This window comes from Acipenser ruthenus, chromosome 2, assembly GCF_902713425.1.
Source record: "Acipenser ruthenus chromosome 2, fAciRut3.2 maternal haplotype, whole genome shotgun sequence".
Classification (NCBI taxonomy): Eukaryota; Metazoa; Chordata; class Actinopteri; order Acipenseriformes; family Acipenseridae; genus Acipenser; species Acipenser ruthenus.
The window spans coordinates 109,244,845-109,269,104 of NC_081190.1; the positions used below are offsets into that span (position 1 = coordinate 109,244,845).

Below are 24,260 nucleotides of genomic sequence, written 5' to 3' on the forward strand. Positions count from 1 at the left end.
ATTCATTATCACAATTGTTACTACAGTATTATTGCTATCACTTAAATTGTAAATAGTACTGTAGTAAGTTGCTGTACATTAATAAAATACTGCATTGAACTACAGTGACCATAGCAATGTTAATACTATAAATACTGAACATACTATAAGGAATAGTATCTGCAAAATGTCATGATGCATAGGAAAGGCTTGTCAAAAAGAGACTTCCTAGATAAACACACCAGTGGGTGTAGATCACACCAAGGGTAGAGACAGTAACCAGTTAATTCAATAGTCAATTAGTTCAATCATGTTTGTGCAAGCAATTGTGAAGATAAAGGGACAAAATTGTGTTTACACCAAAAATGAATCTGCTTTGTTTTTGTAGAAGGAAAATCAACCTGTTAATATTATGAATAGTAACAAACTAATTAACCTCTTTTAGGTCTTTAGGACCTTTTTGGAACCACATCATCAAATTCAGCTGCTATATGACAAATTGCTACAGTTCTCAAGAACTACTGTCTGATGATGAAGAACACCCCCCCCCCACACACACACACACATATTCAGATTTGGTAAATCACTTTAATCCTCTTCATTTAACAGTAATCAAGCCTGTAACGGGAGATCTGTGCTGACTGTCTGGCGCATGCGTGGTACTGCAGGAAGGGGGCAGCAGCCTCCTAGATCCGACTGTCAGTCATGGCAGCGACAGAGAGGTGGGGAAGAGGGTGTGTTGGCTTTCCCTCTCTCTTAGTGGCTGAGAGTTAGGCCTTGGGGGATTGCTGACCCTATAAGATAATGCTCTGTTGTTCCCTCAGCCTGCCCCTCTAAGACGAAGCGAGCCAGCTGGTGGAAGCTCTGCTGCCGGATCGAGCACGACCGGAGAAGAACGAGCACAACAACAAATTAATTAAAAAGAAAAAAGAAAAGGAATTTTTAGTAGTGGGGAAACACTTGGGCAGAACCCCAAACAGTATAAGCAGATTGAGGGAAAGGCCAGGCCGTGCGGGTAGCGACGGTCGGGGTAGCGCTGCAAAGTGCAGCACCTTTATTTAGTAGTTTTATTACTGTGTTTTATTTTCCCTTTTTGTTTTACCTTTTGTTTTCATTATTATTTTGAGCACCTGTGTGTGCGCTACGACCTGACAACCTTTCTACCATTGCTGGTATTAGGTTGTGCTGTGCAGCAGTACCACAGTGTCACCTTGTGGCGAAAATAAATTAGTGCGCCAAGTGGCGTTTCAAATAAAACCTTCTGTCAAACCTATATGGCTTTGTGGAAGGGTGGTGGGGAATTCACTGACACATTTTGTAAGAAAATGTATTATTTTTTTTTATTATTTTTCTTTCTATGTGTAGTATTGCGAAATGTATGTTCTTGCGTCATCTAGCCAAACAAAACTAAATTTTTTGTGGAGATAGATCTGTCCAGATCGCCAATGAAATTATTACAACTAAAGAATGTGCTTCACTTGATAAAGTACATATTTGACTATCAAAACATCAATTGGATTGCCTTTGCAGTCTTAGTGGGAGTCATCTTTTTCATATTGTGAAGGTTTACCATTACTTATTTTACTTACCAACTCATTTACAGAAATGTATCATGAAGGCAACAAAAAGAGCAATGGTTTACACTGTAATCATACATTCAGTTAAATATTAGCTCCACTGTAACTATGTAAAATGTGTTATTACAGTAGAATTTAATATCTCCAGTTATTACCTGGGTTTCTGTTACCTGCTGTCTTTCTCTCTTTGTCACAATAGCACATTAACTATCAACTACCCCATCAGTCTTTGTTTTGTTCTCTTCCGGGACCATGAACTTTACATAAAAATAAAAAAGCTGTAAAGCTTGCATGCTATTATGATTGAAACTAAATAGTAACAATGTAATTACATATCTGCTTGTATAATACCATGGTAATTACTGGAAATTAAAGTGTGGCAGTTAATAGTATTTTTTTCTCATTTTTGTCCAATAAGGGTGACTCAGAATATGTGGAGAGTAAAAACGGATAGTCTCTCTCTAGTTCTTTCTCCCCAGCAGCTACCAGCAACTTAAATTCTGCTTACCTCTTTAACAGAGGCGTCTGATTCAAGTCTGTAAGCTGCTGTGGTTAACATCACATGTAGTCTCACACAGTGAGCGAGTTGAGGCATCTGTTTTGAGACACCTGAGCTTCACTGCGCCCATGTTGGTCTTTGAGTTTTGCAATCAACAGTGAAACGGGACGAATGCCAAACATACTTCTCTTGGATATATCCCAGCACATCAACAATGACTTTTTCGACCTGTAAGTAAACTGGTTTACGTAATCGTATCTTAAAAAAAAAAAAAAACACGATCGACACGAGGGTGTTGTTTTATTACCAATGCTTTGAAGAATGTATAAACTAATAAAGCCATCTTTAGTTAGACACATTGCTTTTATCATTTTTAAAATGTTATTAACACACTTTTTTTGTCTGTAGTCATCCACTCCAATGCAGTAATTAGAGGACATAGTTAGATGCCCAACAGTGAATGGTGTCCAAATGGAACAAAAATATTTACAAAAATAGAAATGCTAGTATTTAATTACAACACAAAACTTTGAAGGAAGTACGTCAGAGACTACCTTTATTAATATTTCAATCACCGTAAAGATAAAATGTGTAACACTCTGCTGAATCTAGTATCTGTCAGAAAGGATGTGAAAATGAAGTGAAACAAGACAGAGGAAGTAATAGATACAGTATGTGTGAGTGTCTAGAGAAAAAGGCAGCAACAATGGCAAGTAAGTACATAAAACCTACCATTGCATTGATCAACTGTACAATATATATGTGTAATATATATATATATATATATATATATATATATATATATATATATATATATATTTTTTTTTTTTTTAATTTTGCATCATGGTTGCAACAAATAATCAGCTAATGTTTTAATTTAATTTAATTTATTTATTTATTTTTTGGCAAGCTGCCAGATTAAATATATGTGTGTATATATGTATACTGTTAAAATATATTTTATAGGAAAGGTATCTAAATCATCGTAGTTAGGTCTAAGGAGAATGAGTGTGTGTTCTGGTGGTCAGTAAATGTATATTAAGGCTACTGATGAGCTACACAATCACCATTTCTAAATACTGGGCAACTTGGAGAGATCAGACTCAAATATGACATGACACAAACTGTTTGTCTCAAATGTTTGGATTCATAGTGAACATTTGTCACCTGTTCTATACTGCCTTGTGTTTTAAAAGAGTGGTGCAACATAACCATTTGCAAACTAGATCCCAGTATTGAGGCAGTTCACATTGTTATTGTACATTCATCAAGGCACTGTGAGGGTACATATACCTAAGGTATATAGAATCCTCATCCTAAACTTAACACATACCTGTCAACATTGAGTATTCAAAATAAGGTCTCCTTCTAACTTTTAAAAAAGGAAAAACAGAGAAACAACCATGTGTGTCACAATCAGATTCTCTCTTGGCCCCTGTGGTTCTTATTGTACTGTAGTTATAGGTGACTGATTTGGCAGCAGGGAATACTTTGCAAACAGGTCCACTGTAGTTGATTTTGCACAACAGCAAAGCATACACAGCATTGTTACTGCCATCACACAACAACCCTAAAGGACGAGCTATGGCACTTACTTTATAACAAGAAAAAAAAACATAATAATAATAATAATAATAATAATAATAAAAACAGAATACACAACAACGTAGTACTGCAACATTATTCATTACACTGCACATATGCGGCAGATCAACCACTGTCAGTAACATTTAATTTTCAAGTGTCTTCTATTTTAAATTAACACATTACGTATATAAACACATGTTATCAATGAATCTGAATTTCTAAAGCAATTGCAATTTCTAGCTGAAAGTGTAATAGAAATGCCTTTCACCTTTTGTGTGACTTAGACTTTCCTGCACAATACTTTGCAATTTGTGAGTCTGGGAACATGTCTACTACAGATTTGTTCAACTAGTCACACCATGAAAAAGGTCTCTGCATGTGCAACTTTCTTGATCTCCATTTTTCCTTTGGCAACGAAAGATGTTATTGAACTGCTGGTTTTCTGAGTGTCACTGGCTTTTTGATCTCTCGTGCCTACCACAAACATCGATCTTGTCCTACCGTTAAAATCAGTTCTGCATAGTTTATAGAAAATATGCCTTTTTCCAACATTGACATTAATATATATTTTTTTGTATTTTTATTTATTTATTTATTTATTTATTTATTTATTTATTTATTACCGGGAAGGCTATCGCATGCAAAGCCATCGTTAGCTTGCCTCGTGCCCTGAATGCATTGCTTGCCAAAAGCCAGGGTTCCTCCAGGTCCTAAACCCTGCTAGGTACAGACGGGGATTGCAGTAACCACACACCGTACATGACTTTTCCAGAAATTAATGGTTGCTGGCATAAATGGGGTTTAGCAGTATTGTTTTGAGCAAAATACAGGAGAAAATTCTGTCCCGGGAGTTGTCCGGGAGAAGTGTCCAAAAAACATGAGAGTCCCGGCAAATAAGGGAGAGTTGACAGGTTTGTTAACACCAGCCAAGTGAGGCGATATTTTAATTATTCAGAAGGAACACCAATATGATGGGTCATATCTGTACCTCGGATCCTAGCTTGGCATGTCGACCAGCTTGTATTTTGTCTTGGGGTCTTAATATTCTAAAACCAGTTGTTTACAGTAAGTTGATGCAGCCCCCTGAATGCTGCAGAAGAAATGTTTAGCTAACAATGACATTCATACAACTATTTGGAATTGCAAAGCAAGTGAATCCTTTAACTCTGAAAGTAAAGTCTGTTATATGTAATTAACAAAAAAATAAAAAATAAAATGAAATGTACATTAGAGTTTCAGGAATAGGACCAGGAAAAAAATGCTGTTTCAAGCAGATGTAAAATTTATGTTATGGCAGGAGTTTATTTTTATTCTCTTTTTAACATAGTGGGGGTCTATTCAATGGAAATAATTAGTGCAATTAAAATCAATAAAATAGGACCTTTTCGGATCACTGTTTTATACAGACAGAAAAGCACTAAAGAGACAGCCATGCAAAATGTTTGATTTAGTAGCCAATGGAGCCTTGTTTTAATATTCCTATCAGGAGCAGTATTTATATTCTCCACCATTTAAATAAATTGACACATGAACTATTATCAAGTAATCACACATCCAGTCATGAAAGGTGTTTTTGTGAGCAGTGCCTCGGGGAGACTGCTATTTAAATTTTTGACTCATTACTTTAGATATATTTCATTTATAAGAAAAGTGTGGGGATATTCAGGGTCAGCCAGGAAGCGTGGGTTTCCTGTGCAGCTTCAGAAGCTTATGTGTGAGCATCTTCCTGTCTGAGAAAATATTCCATTACATGTGTAGGGGGTAGCATAGTGTACACAATAACAGAAGAGCTTGTGGATAAAAGAATATAATATAGGTAGGCATATACACAGATTGTACTGTAACCACACGGATGGCTTATCCCAGCAGCTGGCTCTTTGAGCTTATATATTTATATTACTGTCTTATTATTGCTTAATTACTATTTATTATAAATAATGACAACAGGCCAGCGAGGGTTCCTCTCTAGTATTATTAAGTCTTTATTAAGTCTGTTATCATTCAGTACTACAGCAAGCGCAGAGGGTATGTGGCTACAGAACATACATACGTGTAATATCTGTGCTTTCAGAATATTGTTATTCTCATGGCCAAACAGTTGAATGATGGTAATTTTTTATTATAATTAAAGAAATTTAGATCATTACTATTAAATTGGCAAATGTATCTTCAGTGTCAATGTTTACATCATTTTTAATTTTTTTAAAAATATATATTTACATGTCTGAATATCTTGTCATTACAAACGAATCTCTTGGTCTCGGTTTTTAGTTAAAGCTTAGAAACTAAATAATTTGATACTTAAACGGCTCAAGTAAAATGGGAGCCCTTGAGCCAACTGGACTCTAGTTAAGATACAACTACCCGCTCATTGTCTGCTGTGCACTTCTATTCACTATAGTATGATGATCTCATGTGTACAGTTTCACCAACATTTTGATATGTTGTACATATCTTTCGCAAGGGAGCCTGTGTTTGAATCAAAACAATAGAGATATTTATAGGTTTCTGACAGCATGACAACTACTTGTTATTGTTTATATTCAAATCCATGATTTATTCTTACATGATGTAATGGTGTTCTATATATTGTGACATCATTTTTACTTATATCTTTAAATCTGTGTTAATTCTAATTAACATTAGTTTATATAAACTTATATTTATATTATCATGCAATGCAGGCTCTGAGGATCAGCCTTGATTTGGCCTCCCCAGCGCATCGGTATACACAACTTTTGAATGAATTTTGTTTATTTATTTATTTATTTATTTATTTAAATGTTATATATTTATTGAAGTTAATTAGTTCATTCTTTTCTGTTGAGTCCCGCTGGCATAATCGTGTTCAGTCTATTTATCCATTTACTTTCTTTTATTCTTCTATATGTCGCATTGTCTAATTTTAGCTGTTCTAATACTACAAACTTTACATCATTTATGTCATGTTCTTGACTGCTGAAATGCTGTTCTATTGGTTCATTATGTTCATTTTTTATTTCTAATTAATAAAAGGTGGTTCTGAATTATTTTATATAAAGTTGTTCCAGTCTCTCCAACATATTTTATTTCATCACATTTGTCACAGACTATTCCATAAACAACATTGCTATTTTCACAGTAAGTATTACTTTTTAGTGGATATGTTTTGTTCTTATGTTTAACTATATTTTTTACTTTTGTCCATGTATTTACACACTTTACATGTACTAGTGCAAGTATTTGTAGAATCTATTCTGTCAATTATTCTTTTATGTTTACTTTGAACTAAAATATCACCTAAATTAGCTTCTCTTTTGAATGCTACAACTTTTTTAAAAATACTTTTTTCAATTTTTCTGAATTATGTAGAATTCGCAAGTGTTTCCAAACTATCTTAGAAACATTAAAAGTATAGCGTAGTCATTACTAATGGGACTCTTTTGACCTTTTTATCTTAATTTTTATAATCTAGTAGATCGTCTCTTTTTAGTTTATCCACTTTTCTTAACTGCGTCTCTATAATTCTTTCTTTGTATCCTCTTTTTTAAGATTTGTTTTTAATACATTTCTTTGTTTTACATAGTCACTTTCTTTTGAGCATATTCTTTGTATTCTTCTTCCTAGACCCTTTGGGATTGCCCTTTTAGTATGTATTGGATTTGCAGAGGACATGTGTAAATACTGGTGCATGTCAGTCTCAATTGAACCTTCTTCAAGTTTTACCATAGTATCTAAAAATTATATTTATTTTCTTGTCCATCGAAAGTCCACCTTAATATTGCTGTGTATTTCATTTGCCTTTTTATGAAACTGGAAAAGAGATTCTTCTCCATGTGACCAAACTTCAAAAATATCATCTACAAACCAAATGTATTCTAAAGGTTCTCTTTCCGATTTTCTAAGTAATTGTTCTTCCCATTTCCCCATGTATGTACTGGCAAAATGCATTCCTAATTTAGATCCTATTGCTGTACCATTGGTTTGTTTGTAATTGTTGTCAACAAATGTAAAATAACTGTTTTCTAAAACTACGTTGATCATGCTTTTTGACAAGCTTCTAAAGTTTCTTTACGAGGGACACTTGGTTACAAGGATTTTACATCCATGCAAAATAAAATTGTATTCTCTGGAAGGTTGTGCTTTAGTGATTCAAAAATGGTGTTGTATCCTTAACATAGCTTAGTAATTTCTCAACGTGTGACCTACGTTTTTTTCCCGCTATTTCAGCTATTATGTGTGTTGGATTATCAATCGTGCTGACTATCATTCGCATAGGGTGGTTTTCTTTGTACATTTTAGGATTTCCTCTTGCTAGGCCTTGCATTATGTGGATGCATGTATAATTCTTTTTTATATAATGCCTTTATTGTATAGTCTTTCCGCAATTTCCTTAACCTCTTTTATTGATCTTATTGCTTTTAACTTCTTCATATGCATCCGTATTATTTCATTCACATTCTACAGATTTCATATAGTCATCTGTGTTCATGATCACTATTCGCAAACCTTTATCTGCTGGTCTTATACTTATATCATCATCATTTAACAACTCAGTCATAGCTTGTTCTATAAAACTATTTTCTAGATTTGAACATCTCATCTTTCATGTATCCAGGCACAAATCACACAATTTAATTATGTCAGTGATGTTTTTATTATTATTATTTGTATTTTTTCACATTGAAAAGGGGATTTATCCACCACTACTTCACATTTAGTCATATCTGTGATGCACAATGATGTAATGAAGTCTGACTAGTACTTTACAACAAGGCTTTTAAAGCCGCATGTTTAAATAAATAAATGAATATATTCATTAATAATACAACAAATACATACATTTGGAATACATTAAGGAACCTTTATGCATTGATACGTTGGCCAAACTAACTGGAAAAACTTACGTAAAAGGTATGTAAGTAAGAGAGACTTTAGGTTAACAATACTGCCTGTTAGTGAAAAAAAAGCTACTGCAGTATTTTTGCGTAGGCGTTAAATCACTTTTTAAAGTAACTTTTACTGAAAGAGGGGGTGGCACTTCCCACAGATAGGATTTCCGGCAGTTCACAAAATTGTGTAGGTCTTTCCATTGAAAATGTACGCAAAAACATCATAAAGCAGAGCAAAATCTTTCAGAAATGTCTCTATGGTGCTATATAGCAGCTAATGCTTGTGGTGTCCAAGCAAAACACAGAATATATACTGCCATGTATTTACTTGTGTAATTAATACTCTACCTTAATAATAAATAGAATTCTGCTGGTTTGCAGTTTCAGCTCTATAACCCTTTACTTCTACTGTTAAACGGCACCCATTGTTTAGAAGGATCCCTCAAAAGAAGCTGCTGATTTTCAGTTCTACTACAGTATAAGTAACTGTAGTTCTTTCACAACCAAGAGTTAGAGAAAAGTTTAGCAAATAGTGCTGCATGCAATGCTAGGTGCAGAATTCTAAAAGGAAACAAACATATGTCAGACAGAACAATGGCCTGTGACCCTAGGGATCAGGATTCAATATTCAGTTACCGTCTCTATATTACAGTATGTGAAGCCTGCTGACCTATGATTTCTTTTTGGTTTTACTCAATTATTTTTGATTGTTGGTGTGCTGTGAGTGGAGAATCACGGGCCTTATAAAAAAAAACACAGTCCACAGAACTTGTCATAAAATATCTTTAGCTATAACCTCAGGTATACCTGGAGAAAACTCTCTAGTTTTAAAACCTTGACTCAAGGTGGATATCTCCTATATATAATTCTTACTTTAGCTACCCCTTAAATACCTGCAGCTGGTCATATGTGTGACTGATTCAGGATGGAATTCAGTGGTATTCATTTATATGAAATTTATAATTAAAATTCGGGAGGAGGGTCAGACACCAATCTCCGCGTCACCAAATTGAATCATTCAATTTACACATTAACTAATTAAATTGTTAGCACTATAAATACCCTCTTCACTTATCTCTCTGTTGCGTTTTGATTTCATCGTAACCCACCACCTCCCCATCTCCACCTTTCTTAATAACAATTTTTATGTTTTATCAATGGGGGTCTCAGCCTCGTCCAGTCGGCCAGGCAGCGAACCCTCAAACCAAGTTAGGTTTGATGCCAAATGAATGTGTATATACAGCATACTTTTCTGTAAAATCGCATACTCCGCATTCTCTACAATAAATATTTGTACTAAAACATTTTGTGATTGGTGTTTGTCCCGAACTACTGAAATTGGGGTTAGGGAAATACTCACAAAGCATGCAGTGCAAAGTCACCCTTGTTTCTCCCACCACCCCCCCTTTCTCTTCGCAGCAGCAGCGTTTGTCTCTTGAGGGGTTGCTTATCGTTAGCTCTATGCCTGCCTCGTTTTAGATATAGGGCTGTGCTGAAGGCTGAGTGAGGCGAGACCATTGGGCCAATTTGCAGCAATTACATTTGTGCGCAGAAATAAACTATAAAATCTATCCCTGTTTTTTTCCTGACTGAAACACATATTTACTGCTACTTGTCTGTTAATATTAACAGTTAATGTTACTTACTTTTTAAACTTGATAAATACATTATGCATGGTATGATGTCAGTGATATTAGATGTCCTTGAACAGGAGCTGTCTGAAAGGATAAAAAAGAATTGAAATCAAGGTGTAAATAAATCATTACTGAATCAGATTTTTTTTTATATATTATCAATACATTTCAACTTGTGATATTTTTCTTGACTTGCTTTCCAGACCAAACCATCCGGTCAGTGTTCTGCTGCTGTTGCTCGATGAGGTAAGAAACAAAAACCATAATTATTTATTTTTTTTGCTTCCGTTTATTTGGTGCTTGTGAATTTGGTGTTCATAAAAGGCAAGGTGACATAAGAAAATCCCCTTGTAGTCCTGTCAGTCAGTTTTGGGTCTCTCTCTAGCAAAGATCTTGTTGAATTGCACATAATAGTGTGTGGGATTGGGATGTGACTGCTGGTGAGACCAAACATTTAAATTGGTATTAGATGTACTGTGTGTGTATCAGCTGGTGTGTGTAACATGCTGTGGTCCAAGCTAGGTGCGAATCAGAGTATGTGAAACAAGCTGTGTGTGTGTGTGTTTTTAATGTATGCTCTCCATATCACACACAGACAGGTGGAAACCCGAGTGAGCGTTGAGGAAGAACTGATCAGGGACCCTCAGTATTACAGACAGGCATCATGTCAAGTAAGTGCCCATATTCAATTATTTACTTTACATTAAGTCTTAGCATTTTCTTGCTAGTTTTAATTTAAATGATTGTATTCCTCTCTGAAAATTGGACTTTGCACTTGCATCCGAATTGGGCCTTCTGACGTAGTTAACATTCAGAATTCTAAACGAACATTCTGAAAGAAAAGCTTCCTGATTGAGGAATCCTATGGTGTACTCAGGTTTTTCAGCTTCAACTACAATACAGTATATTCGTCCAAAACCTGAACCTACGCTTGGAAAAACCACAAAACGTTTCAGCGCCCCCCCACGGCCAAAACACAACCACAACACAGCTTGAAGATGTGTGAGAAAATTGCAGACATAGTCACAGGTGTTGTTCTCCTTGCTGAAGCTAAAAGCCACGAAACCTGAATGTTGAATGTTGTAGAGATGTGTTTTCATATTCAGCAGTGCTGTAGTATAGTATATACTGTTATGTTCAGGACCTGCCACTAATATTTGTGTTCTGCAAAGAAAGAACAGTAAAAATAAAACATTGTGTGTGTGGATGGGTTGATTTAATCTTTAGCTCTTTTTTGTTGTCCAGCTGTTAAAACATGAGTATGTGAGGGTTTAAAAATCTACAATTAATTACAGCAGAGCGGTTACTGGTTGTCATTATTATCTTGCATTTATACTATAGTTAAGGAAAGAAGAGTGGTGGTCAACCATAGGAGATACTTAGGAATATGCTGTATTAGATAAAACATTGCTTCCCACTGACCCGCTCCACTGACAGCACTGCAACAATTGCTACTTTCTACTTTACATTTGAGTACTCAAGGCAGCTCCTTTTCCTCAGACTAACACAGCCATTTCTCTCAGTCACACAGGTCAAGGCGAAAGCCCCCACCGCCGCCTCCAGAGGAAGAGGAAGATCAATTGCGAGTTATTGCAATGTATGACTTTTTAGCTAAAGAGCCTACCGACTTAACACTACAAAGAGGTCAAGAATACATAATTCTGCGTAAACAAGATCAACACTGGTGGACAGCAAGAGACGTTAAATATGGGTAAGGAACATGTGTAACGAATTTGACCATCTACAATAACTAGGAAAGCATGGCAGGATGATTGTCCAATAGACCTTTTTTTATCCAAAGGTTTATATGTAACATAAAAGCTGGAAATGTGTATGTAGTATACCAATATCTTCTATTGTATGAACCTGCCAAAAGATCATCTTAATTATTTATTATAAATACAACGGATAGGCATGCACAAATGAATGAGCAATATGCCAATGATTTGTAGAAATGGAAACACTCTGATTCTGGATTTGGAAGGGAATTAAAGTGCAAGTTGAATGAAGAAAGTGAAAATCCCACATCTGCTGTACAGTATATTAAAAACTTGAGCTTAGCACTGATTACATTTAGAAGACAACACAGTCATTTTGGTGTTTTCCAGTAAAAATGGCTTTAGCTGTAAATACTTCTAATTGATTAGTTTAACTGTTTACAGTTATCATTAACAGTTAATATTATGTGGTGCACTGACTGTAATTTTCAGAATGTAACAGGCATCATGTGTGTAACATACATGACTGAACAGCCTAGGCCCTAAACATGTACCTATTGTATGCATATCTATCTATTGTATGCATATCTATCTATTGAATGCATATATATCTACGCCTTCACTTCTCAAAATACACTTTCTAGCAGTTATTCTAAAACGGGCAGCAACAACACAACAACACATGAAACCTGTCAGTTTTGACAGGGTACTTATTTTAATTCAGGATCTCTGCAAGCCTGTGGATCAAGCTACATCACGTCAGTACGATACAGGGGGTCCCTCTTGAAAGTAGACCCATAAGCATTTCAGTTAGATGTTGGCATTCAGTCCATGTCCACGCTGGGAGTGACATTCCTGTATAAAGCGAGTTTGTAATGACGAGGATTCCTGTACATGTCTGTGTTGCTCATGTATGTGTGATTATTTATGTATTATGTAATTGTACGTTGTAATACTTACTGGGCTGCTTTCAATGTGACACTCCGTATAACCTGCTAAGAAATAAATAATAACCTGTTGTAATGTGGATAGCTGCCCACTTTTAATTTCATTTCAATGACCGCATTTATTTTAAGAGATTTTTTTTTTTAAACTGCAATGAAAAACAGTACATGAGTATAACGGATATCCCTTTAAAGGAAACTGATAAGAAAATATACAGTTTAATCTGAAATGCAGTAAGACGAGTAATAAACTGACTCCGTTGTGATGGAGCAGCTGGTTCAAACAATGCATCTATATATATATATATATATATATATATATATATATATATATATATATATATATATATATATATATGTTATAATATATAAATGAAATGGTGTATACTGCACACAGTAAATTGGTATGGTCTGGTAACCAAGCTTGTGATAAAGAGTAGTATAATAATTGGTATAATTAATACATTTATTTAATATTTGAGTGTTCTGAATAACACTAGTTGTTCAGCTATGGTGTGCTTTACATTTTCTAGGCATGAAGGGTACATCCCAAGCAATTATGTAACAGAGATAAATAACATGGAGGCGCATGGGTAAGTATGTATTCTTTCTTTTCAAGGCAAAGTTTGCATTGCTGTCTGCGAGCGTGATGTGAAATCATAACAATTATTTATTGTCTAACTCCTAGGTGGTACTGTAAAAACTTAACAAGGACTAAAGCAGAGCAACTTCTTCGACAAGAGGTACCAGAAACACTTTTTGCATCATATTGAAGGCAATGTTTGGGATCTTGATCATAAATAAACTGGTTGAGGCTGTAATAAGGCTGAATGCATTTCACAACATACAGTATGTTCTGTACATATCTGTACTGGTATGTGTACACAAATTCATTGTCTTATCTGTAATTCTTATTATTAGAAGTCTAAGCTAAAGGCATACTGTCAGTTTTTATTGAAGTTACAGTAGCAATGAAATCAAATTTCAATTACAGAACTATGAAAAGTATTATACATTTAAAAGTACTGTGTACTTGATTGCAAAGGCGGCTGTAAATGAGTACACATTGCAACATCACAAGCAAGGTGTTCTCAACATCAGGATATTGAGCAAATCGGAAACGCTGTCAACTTACATAACCAGTGTGCTGTTCATAATGCATGTTTTTTGTGCTGGTCTCTCATTTCTATGGGGGGGGGGGTGGGGGGGGGGGGGGGGGGGTCTGTAAAGTACTTTGTACGAACAGGAAATTCGTGTGAAGTGAATTTGTGTTATAAGAAGTCATTTACAATTAGCGACTGCTAAATGTGACCTGAGCCATCTAGAATTTTCCTAGTATCAGAAAATGTGTTTATTCTGAGTTCGTCTTAATGAGAATTAACTGTATAATAAAACTTTATTTGTTCTCTTTGCACGCTGAACGCCATTATATTGCAGTTAATGTCAGTCTTCTATACAGTGTTTATTGCCAAAATATGCTCCTCATGTTTTCAGTTCCCACAATAGCCATTCATTAATGCATAATTGTGTTGAAACATGTATTGAAGTTTATTACATACAACACAGCAGCTCTCTACTATGGTAAAACCAGAGGTTTTCAATGGTATATTGTGTGTGTGTGTGTGTTCAGTCATTCAGATCTAATACATTTTAATAACGTGTTTATTTAAATAGTATATAGCAACTGCTTCCTGACTAAACCAGAGATGCATATTTATAGTAGAGCACAGTGTAGTACTGTATATCAGTTCCAATTGAATAACTTAATATGCAATAAATATATAGCTATGACAGAATCCACAATCATTTTTTTTGTATCATTTATAATCATGTACTGCACATTATTCATCATGAACACACACTTATTTTAAAGTCTGAGCGAAATACATTATATTTCAGGACATGATTGTTGCCATCTAATCAGAGCCTAGGGGAGTGCATTTGACGCATTTGTATAATGTACAATTATACCAGTGAATATACAGTGTATATATATAAATATATACAGATATGAAGGAGAATCAGCTGGTTTGTAGTACACAGTGGTGTTAAGGGTGGAATTGAAAACAGTGATGGAAATGTCTAAGAAAGATATACTATTGCCTGTTTCTGATATGTTCCATGTGAAATCCAGGGCTGAGTGGACATTTGTTACTGACTGAATGAACAAAAGTATATGTATTTTAAGTGTGTGTAAAAATCTTTTTCTAGGCAAAGGAAGGTGCATTCATTGTGAGAGACTCAAGCCAACACAGTTGCTACACAGTCTCAGTGTATACTAAAGCTTTGAGGTAAGAATATATCTAGAATAACTACATAACTTAATCTGAATGTGAGATGCACTATTAAAATAGACTGCTGGACTGTGGAGGTTCAATATATATGTTTACAGTATGCATGCATTTTATAAAATGAATAAGAAACTTCTAAGACAAAAGTGCCCAAATGACTATTTGGAGTAGATATCTTTGTTCAATACCTTTAAATGACCAAGTGATTTGAAAAGGTTGGTTAAGGTAGTTTCTAGTGGTGAGTTGATTGATTGTTAGGGAAAATAATGCCCATAATGTCTTCTCATTTTAATTAAAAGTACTGTACCAAGATGTGTGACTAACTGGCATTGTCTTTTGTAGTGGAATGGGCCACGGTGACATCAGACATTATCAAATCAAGCAGAAGGGCTTGGGCCAGTTCTTTTTGGCTGAAAAACATGTTTTCAACTCAATTCCAGAGGTCATCCACTATCATCAGCACAATGCAGCAGGTGAACCTGCCAGCTTGTTTGCATGCATCAAAAATGTATAATTATTGCATTATAAAACTTTATACCTCTACCATCTTGAAATACTATTCTATTTAGCTGTGTAATTGACAATGAGATTGAGCACACAGTAAAATAGATACAGTATGATTAATGCATTATTTTCTTACCTGATCAGTCAGTACTAACATTGACCTTATTAAAGCTACACAGAGAATAGCAATGCATGTGAATTGGTCTTTGGAGCTATTTCAGGTATCATTAGATTTTCACCATTTTCAAATCAGCCTGTAATAAAAGCTATTAACTAAATTTAAACAACCTTTCGATATGACTCACTATAATGCTTGTATCTCATTGGAAATACCTAAAAAATGCTTTACAGAAATGGGATGTGCAATTAAAAAAAAAACATTGGTGTGGCAGTGTAGTAGTGTGAAAGCCCTGCTGGTGCACGTGTGTGTATGTGTGTGTGTGTGTGTGTGTGTGTGTGTGTGTGAGGAATATTGGGTGGCAGGGAAGGGGTTAAATTCCTCCCTGCAAACTTACGTGGGAATGTGGCCACAGGTGTGTAAAAAGGGTGATCACGGGTATTAATTTAGAATTCGTTTGGAGAGTTAAATGTCGGTGCTAGTGGTGAAGGTGTGTTTTTGCGGTGCTGTATGTATATAAATAATTATCATTGGTGTGTAGGGGAGTTTAACATAGTCATGTTTATTGTGTGAAAGTGGCAGCTCTGTCTACAACCGTGGGGTTTAAAAATATATCTATTTTCTTTGTCTAAACTGTTTGCTTAGGCCTTTGTGTTGTGTTTGTTAATGTGTTTTATTTAGTGTTTGTTTTGTGAATTAAAGTGCACATTAGTGCTTAAACTTGCAGCTTCTGTCTCTGGGTTTCCCTCCTGACATTCACCAGCCTGGGCTGTGATGTTATCCTGTTCACAATTGGTTATATAGCGACAAAAGATAACGGTAGTGAAATGAACTTTTCCAAGTTTGTAATTTTCTTACAGCAGAGAAGAGAAAACAAAGTTGGCTATTTCTTTTTCTCATTCAGGACAAAGCTCAGAGCATTTGTTCAAATGTTTGCATTGGCAATCAGACTGTATACTAATCACTCAAAGTACATTACACTGTTGTTCTTCAGGGCTTGTCACTAGACTACGGTATCCTGTTGGGCCTATGGGAAAATGTGTTCCTGCAACTGCCGGATTCAGTTATGGTGAGTTTAAAAAAAGTAATTGACAAGATTTGATTAATTAATTAATAATTTAAATATCACAGTACCTAATGACGCAATATCTCATGTGAGCATTATGTATTTTTTAATAAAAAAAACTTCTATCATGGATGCCTCCTGGCAACTTACCTGACTGTAACCAGTGCCATGTTATGGCTCTTTGTTTTGAGCACTCCATTTAAATGAAAGGAGGAAAGGTGGGAGAACTAAAACATTTGATGTTTGCATAATCTATAGTTTATTATACACCATGTAGTTTATTATACACCATTTGAATTTATTTTTTCTTCAGAAAAATGGGAGATAAACCTATCAGAGCTGTCCATTATGAAGGAGCTGGGCAGTGGACAGTTTGGGGTGGTACGGTTAGGAAAGTGGAGGGCACTTTGTAAAGTGGCAATCAAGACCATTAATGAAGGCGCCATGTCTGAAGAGGATTTCATTGAAGAAGCCAAAGTCATGACGTGAGTGAGAGCTATACAGTATTACATGCTTTTTAGACAAATATACAAGCTGGTGGTAGGGATTTCAAGTTTATAAAAAACAAAATAGACATTTTGTTTGACACCAACATCTGCTATATCAAGAAGACTGTAACACTTCCTAACATATGTACCTGTGCCATTGTGTTTGCAGTAAGCTATCCCATCCAAAGCTAGTACAGCTGTATGGAGTCTGCATGCAGCAGAAACCGATATGCATAGTCACGGAATTCTTGGAAAATGGCTGCCTACTGAATTATCTTCGACAGAGGCAAGGCTGCTTGAAGAAGGAGTTCATGCTGGCTATGTGTCAAGACGCATGTGAAGGGATGGAATACCTGGAGACCAATGGTTTCATCCACAGAGACTTGGTAAAGATTAAACAGATAACACCCATTTCAGACTCCTTCAACATTTCATAAAACTAAAATGCCACTCTGGAATATTGTGTTTTGAAACTTGAGATTGAACTCTTAACATTCAAGCAGCCTGTCAATGACCTTACTCCATGGCAAATCATCATGAGCTTGGATAAATTAATATTGTTTTACATTATTTTGCATGCCTGTATGTCTCATAAAGGCCAAATTCTTTCCTTCGCATTAAACATCATCCATGTGTGTGTTTCCAAAGGCCAGAGAGATACACAATATAGTAATAGACACACTAAACTTTTAAAGATAACAATTGTCAGTAAGTTATTTCAACTGTACTGGAGGTGAATGTTTACTGTAGCTCTATGACTTGTCTCTTATTGTACCAGGCTATGACTGAGTCTTGCAGTTTTCAGTACATACAGTATGTGTCTTATCTTGATCAGTATAACGTGGTAAACTGTGTACATGTTCAGGCAGTGTAGACAGTACATTATATTTGTATCCTTTTATCATTATTTCATGAACTTTATTCTCAAGATAACTTTGGGATTATTTTGGTCTGTATGAAAATAAGCAATGGCCGATTTAATACTAATCTTGACCAGCAACTGTACAAGTGTTCACTGCTAATCATGGGCTAGAAACCAGCTGGAAGAATATGAAATGTTTCATGACCATCAAATAATACTCACTGTATGGCACAGAGTGAGTCATATTAGCAGGTAGAATAATACAAGCACATAGCACTCCAAGTCAGGTTTGGGGTCATTGAGTAATTTACTCTAGAATTTAGACACTGAGTAAAATGCAACATTACCTTGAAGTCATGAGTACTTTGAATAAATACTGTACTTACTTTAATGCTAGTTTATGGGGAATACATTAACTACAGCCTTACATTTAAAACACAATTGTACTTTGAACTACTGTACAAAAATGCTGTCTTACAATAAAAACAAAAACAACAATTATTGCAATGCTGCAGATGGAATAAACTTCACAGGCCTGCATGCACATACTGTATATTTATAAATAAATTATAATATTGTATTCCGTATTAAACAATATTGTATTTATTATATAGCTTCACCTCCCAAAAATGTGTGTTTGACAGATAGGTACATTGGTAGAATAGGTTGAGGGGGGACTAAGAGGGCGCTGAGAAATCAAGAACCCAGTCGTATCACCAGTCACAAGCACACATTGCAAGTCAGTGGATCTAAAGGTACAGTTTTCTTTCATTGAAAACCCACACTTATTGGTCAGATGTTTCTGGCAATCCTCTAGCTACCGCATGCAATATAGTTACAATTGACCATTAAGATGCTGGGAACCAACAAGAGAAGCTTGGAAACATGTGAACTCAAGCTGTGCAGAAAAATTGCTATGCGTATTTGTTCTGTATTAAATTTAAATATCATATGTAATTAATATTTATTCAATGCGTAAAACACCCTTTACACAGCTTATCTGGAGCACTGCAAGCATGGTTTGAATCAGTTTTATCTGAGCTTCGAGGCACACAGAGACCAATGCATTGGCCTTTGCACTCCAGCAAGGTGAGGGAAGGAAACCAGCCTGCAATACAGCAGTTCACCTCATTGTGATTCAGCAACCCCACACAGGGCCCTCATCAAGAGACCAGTAGCACGGAAACATCTGATGATTAGGTTTGGCTGGTGAAAAACTTTTATTTATAGTAGCCTGGAGCAGTTTGGTTTTGCAGTTTAGCAAAATTGTAATTCAGAATCATATTTTTTGTTTAAAATATAACAAAACAATTATTGTGAAATATTGTATAATCCTCTTTTCTTCTCCACATCAGGCAGCAAGAAATTGTTTAGTCAGTGAGAAGCAAGTGGTGAAGGTGTGTGATTTCGGCATGACGAGGTAGGCGACGAAGTTTCACAACATAATGTTATTATTATCTGTCATTAACAAGAGAACAAAAAAAACCTGCGCAAATGAGGTTAACATGGAAGTATTCTGTATATTCATCTATACCATTACCGTTTTCTTTCCTACCCAAAGTTAATTTGCAGCCTCAACAGAGCTAAACAGTGTGGGGGTGGGGGGTTGGTGGGTTTCAGTCTTGTAGTCAGAGTAGGTTAGGTTACTTTTAGGTCAAAGTTGTTATGTTCTCTGACTGTAGACAGCTATTAAGGCTTTTTTTAAAATTTTCATTCGTTTCTAAATGTATATTGATTCAGCAGAAGAGATATGCTTTCACTGTGGCCAAAAGGAAATTAGAATAATTGTTGTTCACGCTGAACTATAAATCACAGCATAGCGTAATGTACATATACAGTAGTAAACATTAGAAAACAGTAACAACAGTTTAACAAATTGATTTATCTGTATTCCAAAATGTATCTAGAATTTGCTCTATTAGTCTCAGAGTGTAATTATTTAGTCAAATGAATTGTATAGTTATCTTTGGATTGGTATTTGACAGATTTTGCTCAATCATGTCCAACATAGCAGAACTATTTTTTTCAACCAGTTTCGGTTTAATTTTTATTTCATCTGAACTAAAATCTCCTTTTTAATGTCTCTTTCTTAGGTATGTCCTTGACAACCAATACATTAGCTCTACAGGCTCGAAGTTCCCAGTAAAATGGTCTCCGCCCGAAGTCTTCCATTTCAACAAGTACAGCAGCAAATCAGATGTGTGGTCATTTGGTAAGCGAGTCTATACAATCAGGCACAAATCAAGAGAGAAATCTAATGGAAAGTACAGGCAAAGTGTATTTTTCTCACACTAATGTATGTTGGAGTCTGAAGGATCAGTCTGATTGGCTATCAACATGAGGTAGTGGTTTTACTGGATGAGTTACTGGGGACCCCCTTTAACACCTATAATGACATCATCATATTTAAAATAACTCATTTTCCCCGCACATTGAGGTAATAATAACATCATGTATTCAAACGGTTGCATAAAAGCAAAAATCTTATAAAACACACTGACATTTGCCTAAATTGAAGCAAAAGATAAGGTGAAGATTATTTACTGAGAGAAATAAAACCGTTGTTATGGTATAAAACAAACAAGAAATAACGTACTAATGGGAAGGTGCAGTTCAGTTACTGTTCTGAGTAGTATTTAGTTTAAAACCATTACAATTATTGTTTGCATTTTTTGTTCGCACTTTCTTGGATACAGTGCACCACTGTATGTATGTATGTATGGCAAGGTTCTTGTAGGGTAACATTTTCCACTCTATTCCTTTAGGGGTATTAATGTGGGAAATCTTCACAGAAGGCAGAACCCCATTTGAGAATAAATCCAACCCAGAGGTTGTGGATGAAATCACTCGAGGACACAGGCTCTATCGACCATACATAGCCTGCCAGACGATATACGAAGTCATGTACAGCTGCTGGCATGAGGTTGTTATTTCTTTTAAATTACTGAGCTAGGAACGCCTGAGTTCAATTGAGTGCTATTGAAAGATGTTTCTCTGTACCGTAATATACAAGACATGACTTTTTAAAGTCTGTAACCTCTGCAGATTCTGTATTTACTGTCAGCTCCAGGTTTCGTTCTTAGAGTTTCTGATTGTTACAGCTGTATTCATCAGTAATAGCAAGAACTACCGGTAGGTGTTATGTCTATCCCTGTTAGAAAATTGTGAACATGGAACTGCTGTCAATGGCTTTTTACATTTCTTTTCTATCATTGTATTACACCTCAGACAAGATAAATAATTCAATTATCCTTTTAGAAATATATATGTATATACAAAGGGAGCTTTATTTTACTCAAACATATTATTTAATGTTTGAAATATGTCAGGCAATTTACTGTGACTGATTTAGGTATGATTCCAACAACTTGTATTGTAGGCACATTTCCATTTCTCAAAATAAGATGATGACATTTTGTTAACTATATGGCACACATTTACATGGAGTCTATTACATGACTTCATAGTTGTTTATTTCTGATCAATTTAGCATTAACAGTAGCTTATATAATTAAATATGAAAATACATTATAAAATAACATCAATCATCAACTAACAACTATGAACAGTGGGCAGCAGTGTGGAGTAGTGGTTAGGGCTTTGGACTCTTGACTGGAGGGCCGTGGGTTCAATCCCAGGTGGGGGACACTGCTGCTGTACCCTAGAGCAAGGTACTTTACCTAGATTGCTCCAGTAAAAACCCAACTGTATAAATGGGTAATTGTATGTAAAAATAATGTGATATCTTGTAACAATTGTAAGTCGCCTTGGATAAGGGCGTCTGCTAAAAAATAAATAATAATAAACATTCTAATCTTCACCCTTGTTTTGATGAGCAGAAGACTCTATAAACACTATAGAAACAACCTTTTCAAGTGCTTCACAAATATACCAATTGCACTATGGGTTTTTGACCCACACATAAACTATTTTGTTCACTTACTTTTCAGAAGCCAGAAAGTCGTCCTTCGTTTTCTGATCTACTGGAGGAAATCAAAATAATCGCTGAGAATGATTAAAGAAGAATCTGCTCGTATTCAACACAGCAAGCATTAATGTGAACTATTATTTTTCAGAGCAGCATTATAATTTCTAATAGCGACGAGGTTGCTGAAAGTGTAACATATGTAGTGTAATAACACATGTACTGTAGGTAAACTGACTTGTAAAATCAACTTACCGGTACCTCAGGAATACATTTTACTTGCAGTGTCTTTTATAATTATAGCGCATTTTCAAGCAACACAAACTATTACAACCATGTGCAAATATTTAATACTAACATTGTAAAAAATATCTTGGGGGTCTGTTCATTGAAATCATTAAAATTGGAACTTCTCTGACTTAAACAAATAAATAAAAATTACACAGTCAGAACTACTCCCATGCCCTGTCAGATATGTGGTCAACATAACCTTGGTACACAAGAGCCCTGTAATAAGTAATCAAATAGTGGCAGTATTACAACCTGCAAGAGTTTGGATGTTATTTGTTACTTTTAAAAAGCTGCTATATTTATCTCGGTTTAATAATTACAATGTAATCCTAGGGCTCGTATTGAAATGACCCTTGTGTATGGTGAATATATGTATATAGATGATATCTTCTGACCACTCATTTCTGTTATTTTCGAGGTAACCCCCTCTTTGATAAATTAGTTTTGAAGTACAGTATGCTCTTCACTGTTTTAGCACGTTTTTTAAATTCAAAATTTCCTTTAAAACATGAACTTGTGTTTCAAATCATATTTAATGGGAAAGCCTACCAATCTTATGCGATGTTATATACTATACAAAATGTGATTATAATCATAATGGTCACCTTTGAATCTTCTAAGGGCCTAATTATTAAATGGACAAGAAACTGTGACACCCTACCTTCCAGGGCAGTCTGGGACATGTTACCGTGGCAATGTGATGAAGGTGTACAGTAGCTCCTGTATGGGTAAAAACATCTCAAACAACTGCAGTTTTCTGTAACTGTATTTTTTCTCAATGACTTCATTACAAAACATGAAAGAAAAAACAACAAAACACATCTTTTGACTTTTATAAGTTTACTATTGATTGATTATTGTATTTTTGTTCCTTTTGAAGCACAATCTTCTCAGTAAACCGTGGTTACCAACTAAAAAAATATATGAATAATGGCTTTGTGGAGGAGTGGCATTATGGTTAGTTTCCTAGTTTCCTACTTCAACCTGCATAACCTGTAAATATGTGTATATGCATGAATTGAAAAGAACAAAATACAGGCTCCTTTGTAAGTAAACAAAACCATTTTTAAATTCCACCACAAACTATACATCTCCTTCTTCTGGAAAGGATTTCTGTGCAATAACTCTCTCTTTATGTTAGTTTATCATAAAACATGTATTGTTTATTGTAATCAATATCTCTATACCACAAAGCTGGTCTTTGAGGTGTTTTGAGAAAAACACATTTCAATAAAAAAAAAGGTTGTTTCATTGCGTGTCATTGTGTTTTTGTTAATTGTGTTGACTGCTGATATGCAAGACATATTTGATTCTTTGTTTACCACATACTGCTACCGGACAGCAACATCAGATTTGCAATGTTTTCCATTCTGATTTAAAATAATCACTGTAGGTTACCAATTGTATCAGCTGTCTTTTGAAAACACTTCCCAAGATAATGAAATAAACTTCGATAAACATTGAATCTAGAAAAAAAAAAGAACTCATAAGGACTGCAAAAAACAAAGCATTATAAATGTCAAAAACACTTGTCTGATTCAGAAACATGTTGCAGAGCAGAGGAAATACAAACTTCCTGTTGCTTCATATCACAAATCACCTCCACCTCCTTCATACCTTATGAATAACGCAGATTCTAAAAAAACAGTGTAAGTATAGTGGTGTCTCTTGCTTCATCAACACGTGTGTGAATATATATATATATATATATATATATATATATATATATATATATATATATAGACCAAATTAATCTGACCAACAGATACATATTTGTTTGATAGTCTGTTCAGAAAGTTTGTATCACTGTACACTCCAAACCAGACCAATTCTCTTAGAACTTTGTCAAATGTGTCAACCAAAAATGGACAAGAGCGAACTTTCTTACGGTGTAAAAATCAACATT

At 35.1% G+C, this 24,260-nt stretch overlaps 1 protein-coding gene across 2 annotated transcripts; it reads left to right on the forward strand.

Moving 5' to 3' along the window:
• Positions 1-2,137: 2,137 nt before the first annotated feature.
• Positions 2,138-23,605, forward strand: LOC117408383 (tyrosine-protein kinase TXK-like). 2 transcript variants are annotated; one of them, XM_034013328.3, is made up of 15 exons: positions 2,138-2,285; positions 10,351-10,393; positions 10,743-10,818; positions 11,671-11,858; positions 13,343-13,402; positions 13,498-13,552; positions 15,021-15,100; positions 15,443-15,573; positions 16,717-16,791; positions 17,102-17,273; positions 17,446-17,662; positions 19,494-19,558; positions 20,232-20,350; positions 20,904-21,061; positions 22,089-23,605. In XM_034013328.3, the coding sequence occupies exons 1-15, from the start codon at positions 2,270-2,272 to the stop codon at positions 22,155-22,157; spliced, it is 1,524 nt and encodes a 507-aa protein (XP_033869219.1). In that variant the 5' UTR covers positions 2,138-2,269; the 3' UTR covers positions 22,158-23,605. The 2 variants fall into 2 exon arrangements, with proteins under 2 accessions (XP_033869219.1, XP_033869218.1); XM_034013327.3 differs by lacking the exon at positions 2,138-2,285 and adding an exon at positions 2,677-2,768.
• Positions 23,606-24,260: the final 655 nt, after the last annotated feature.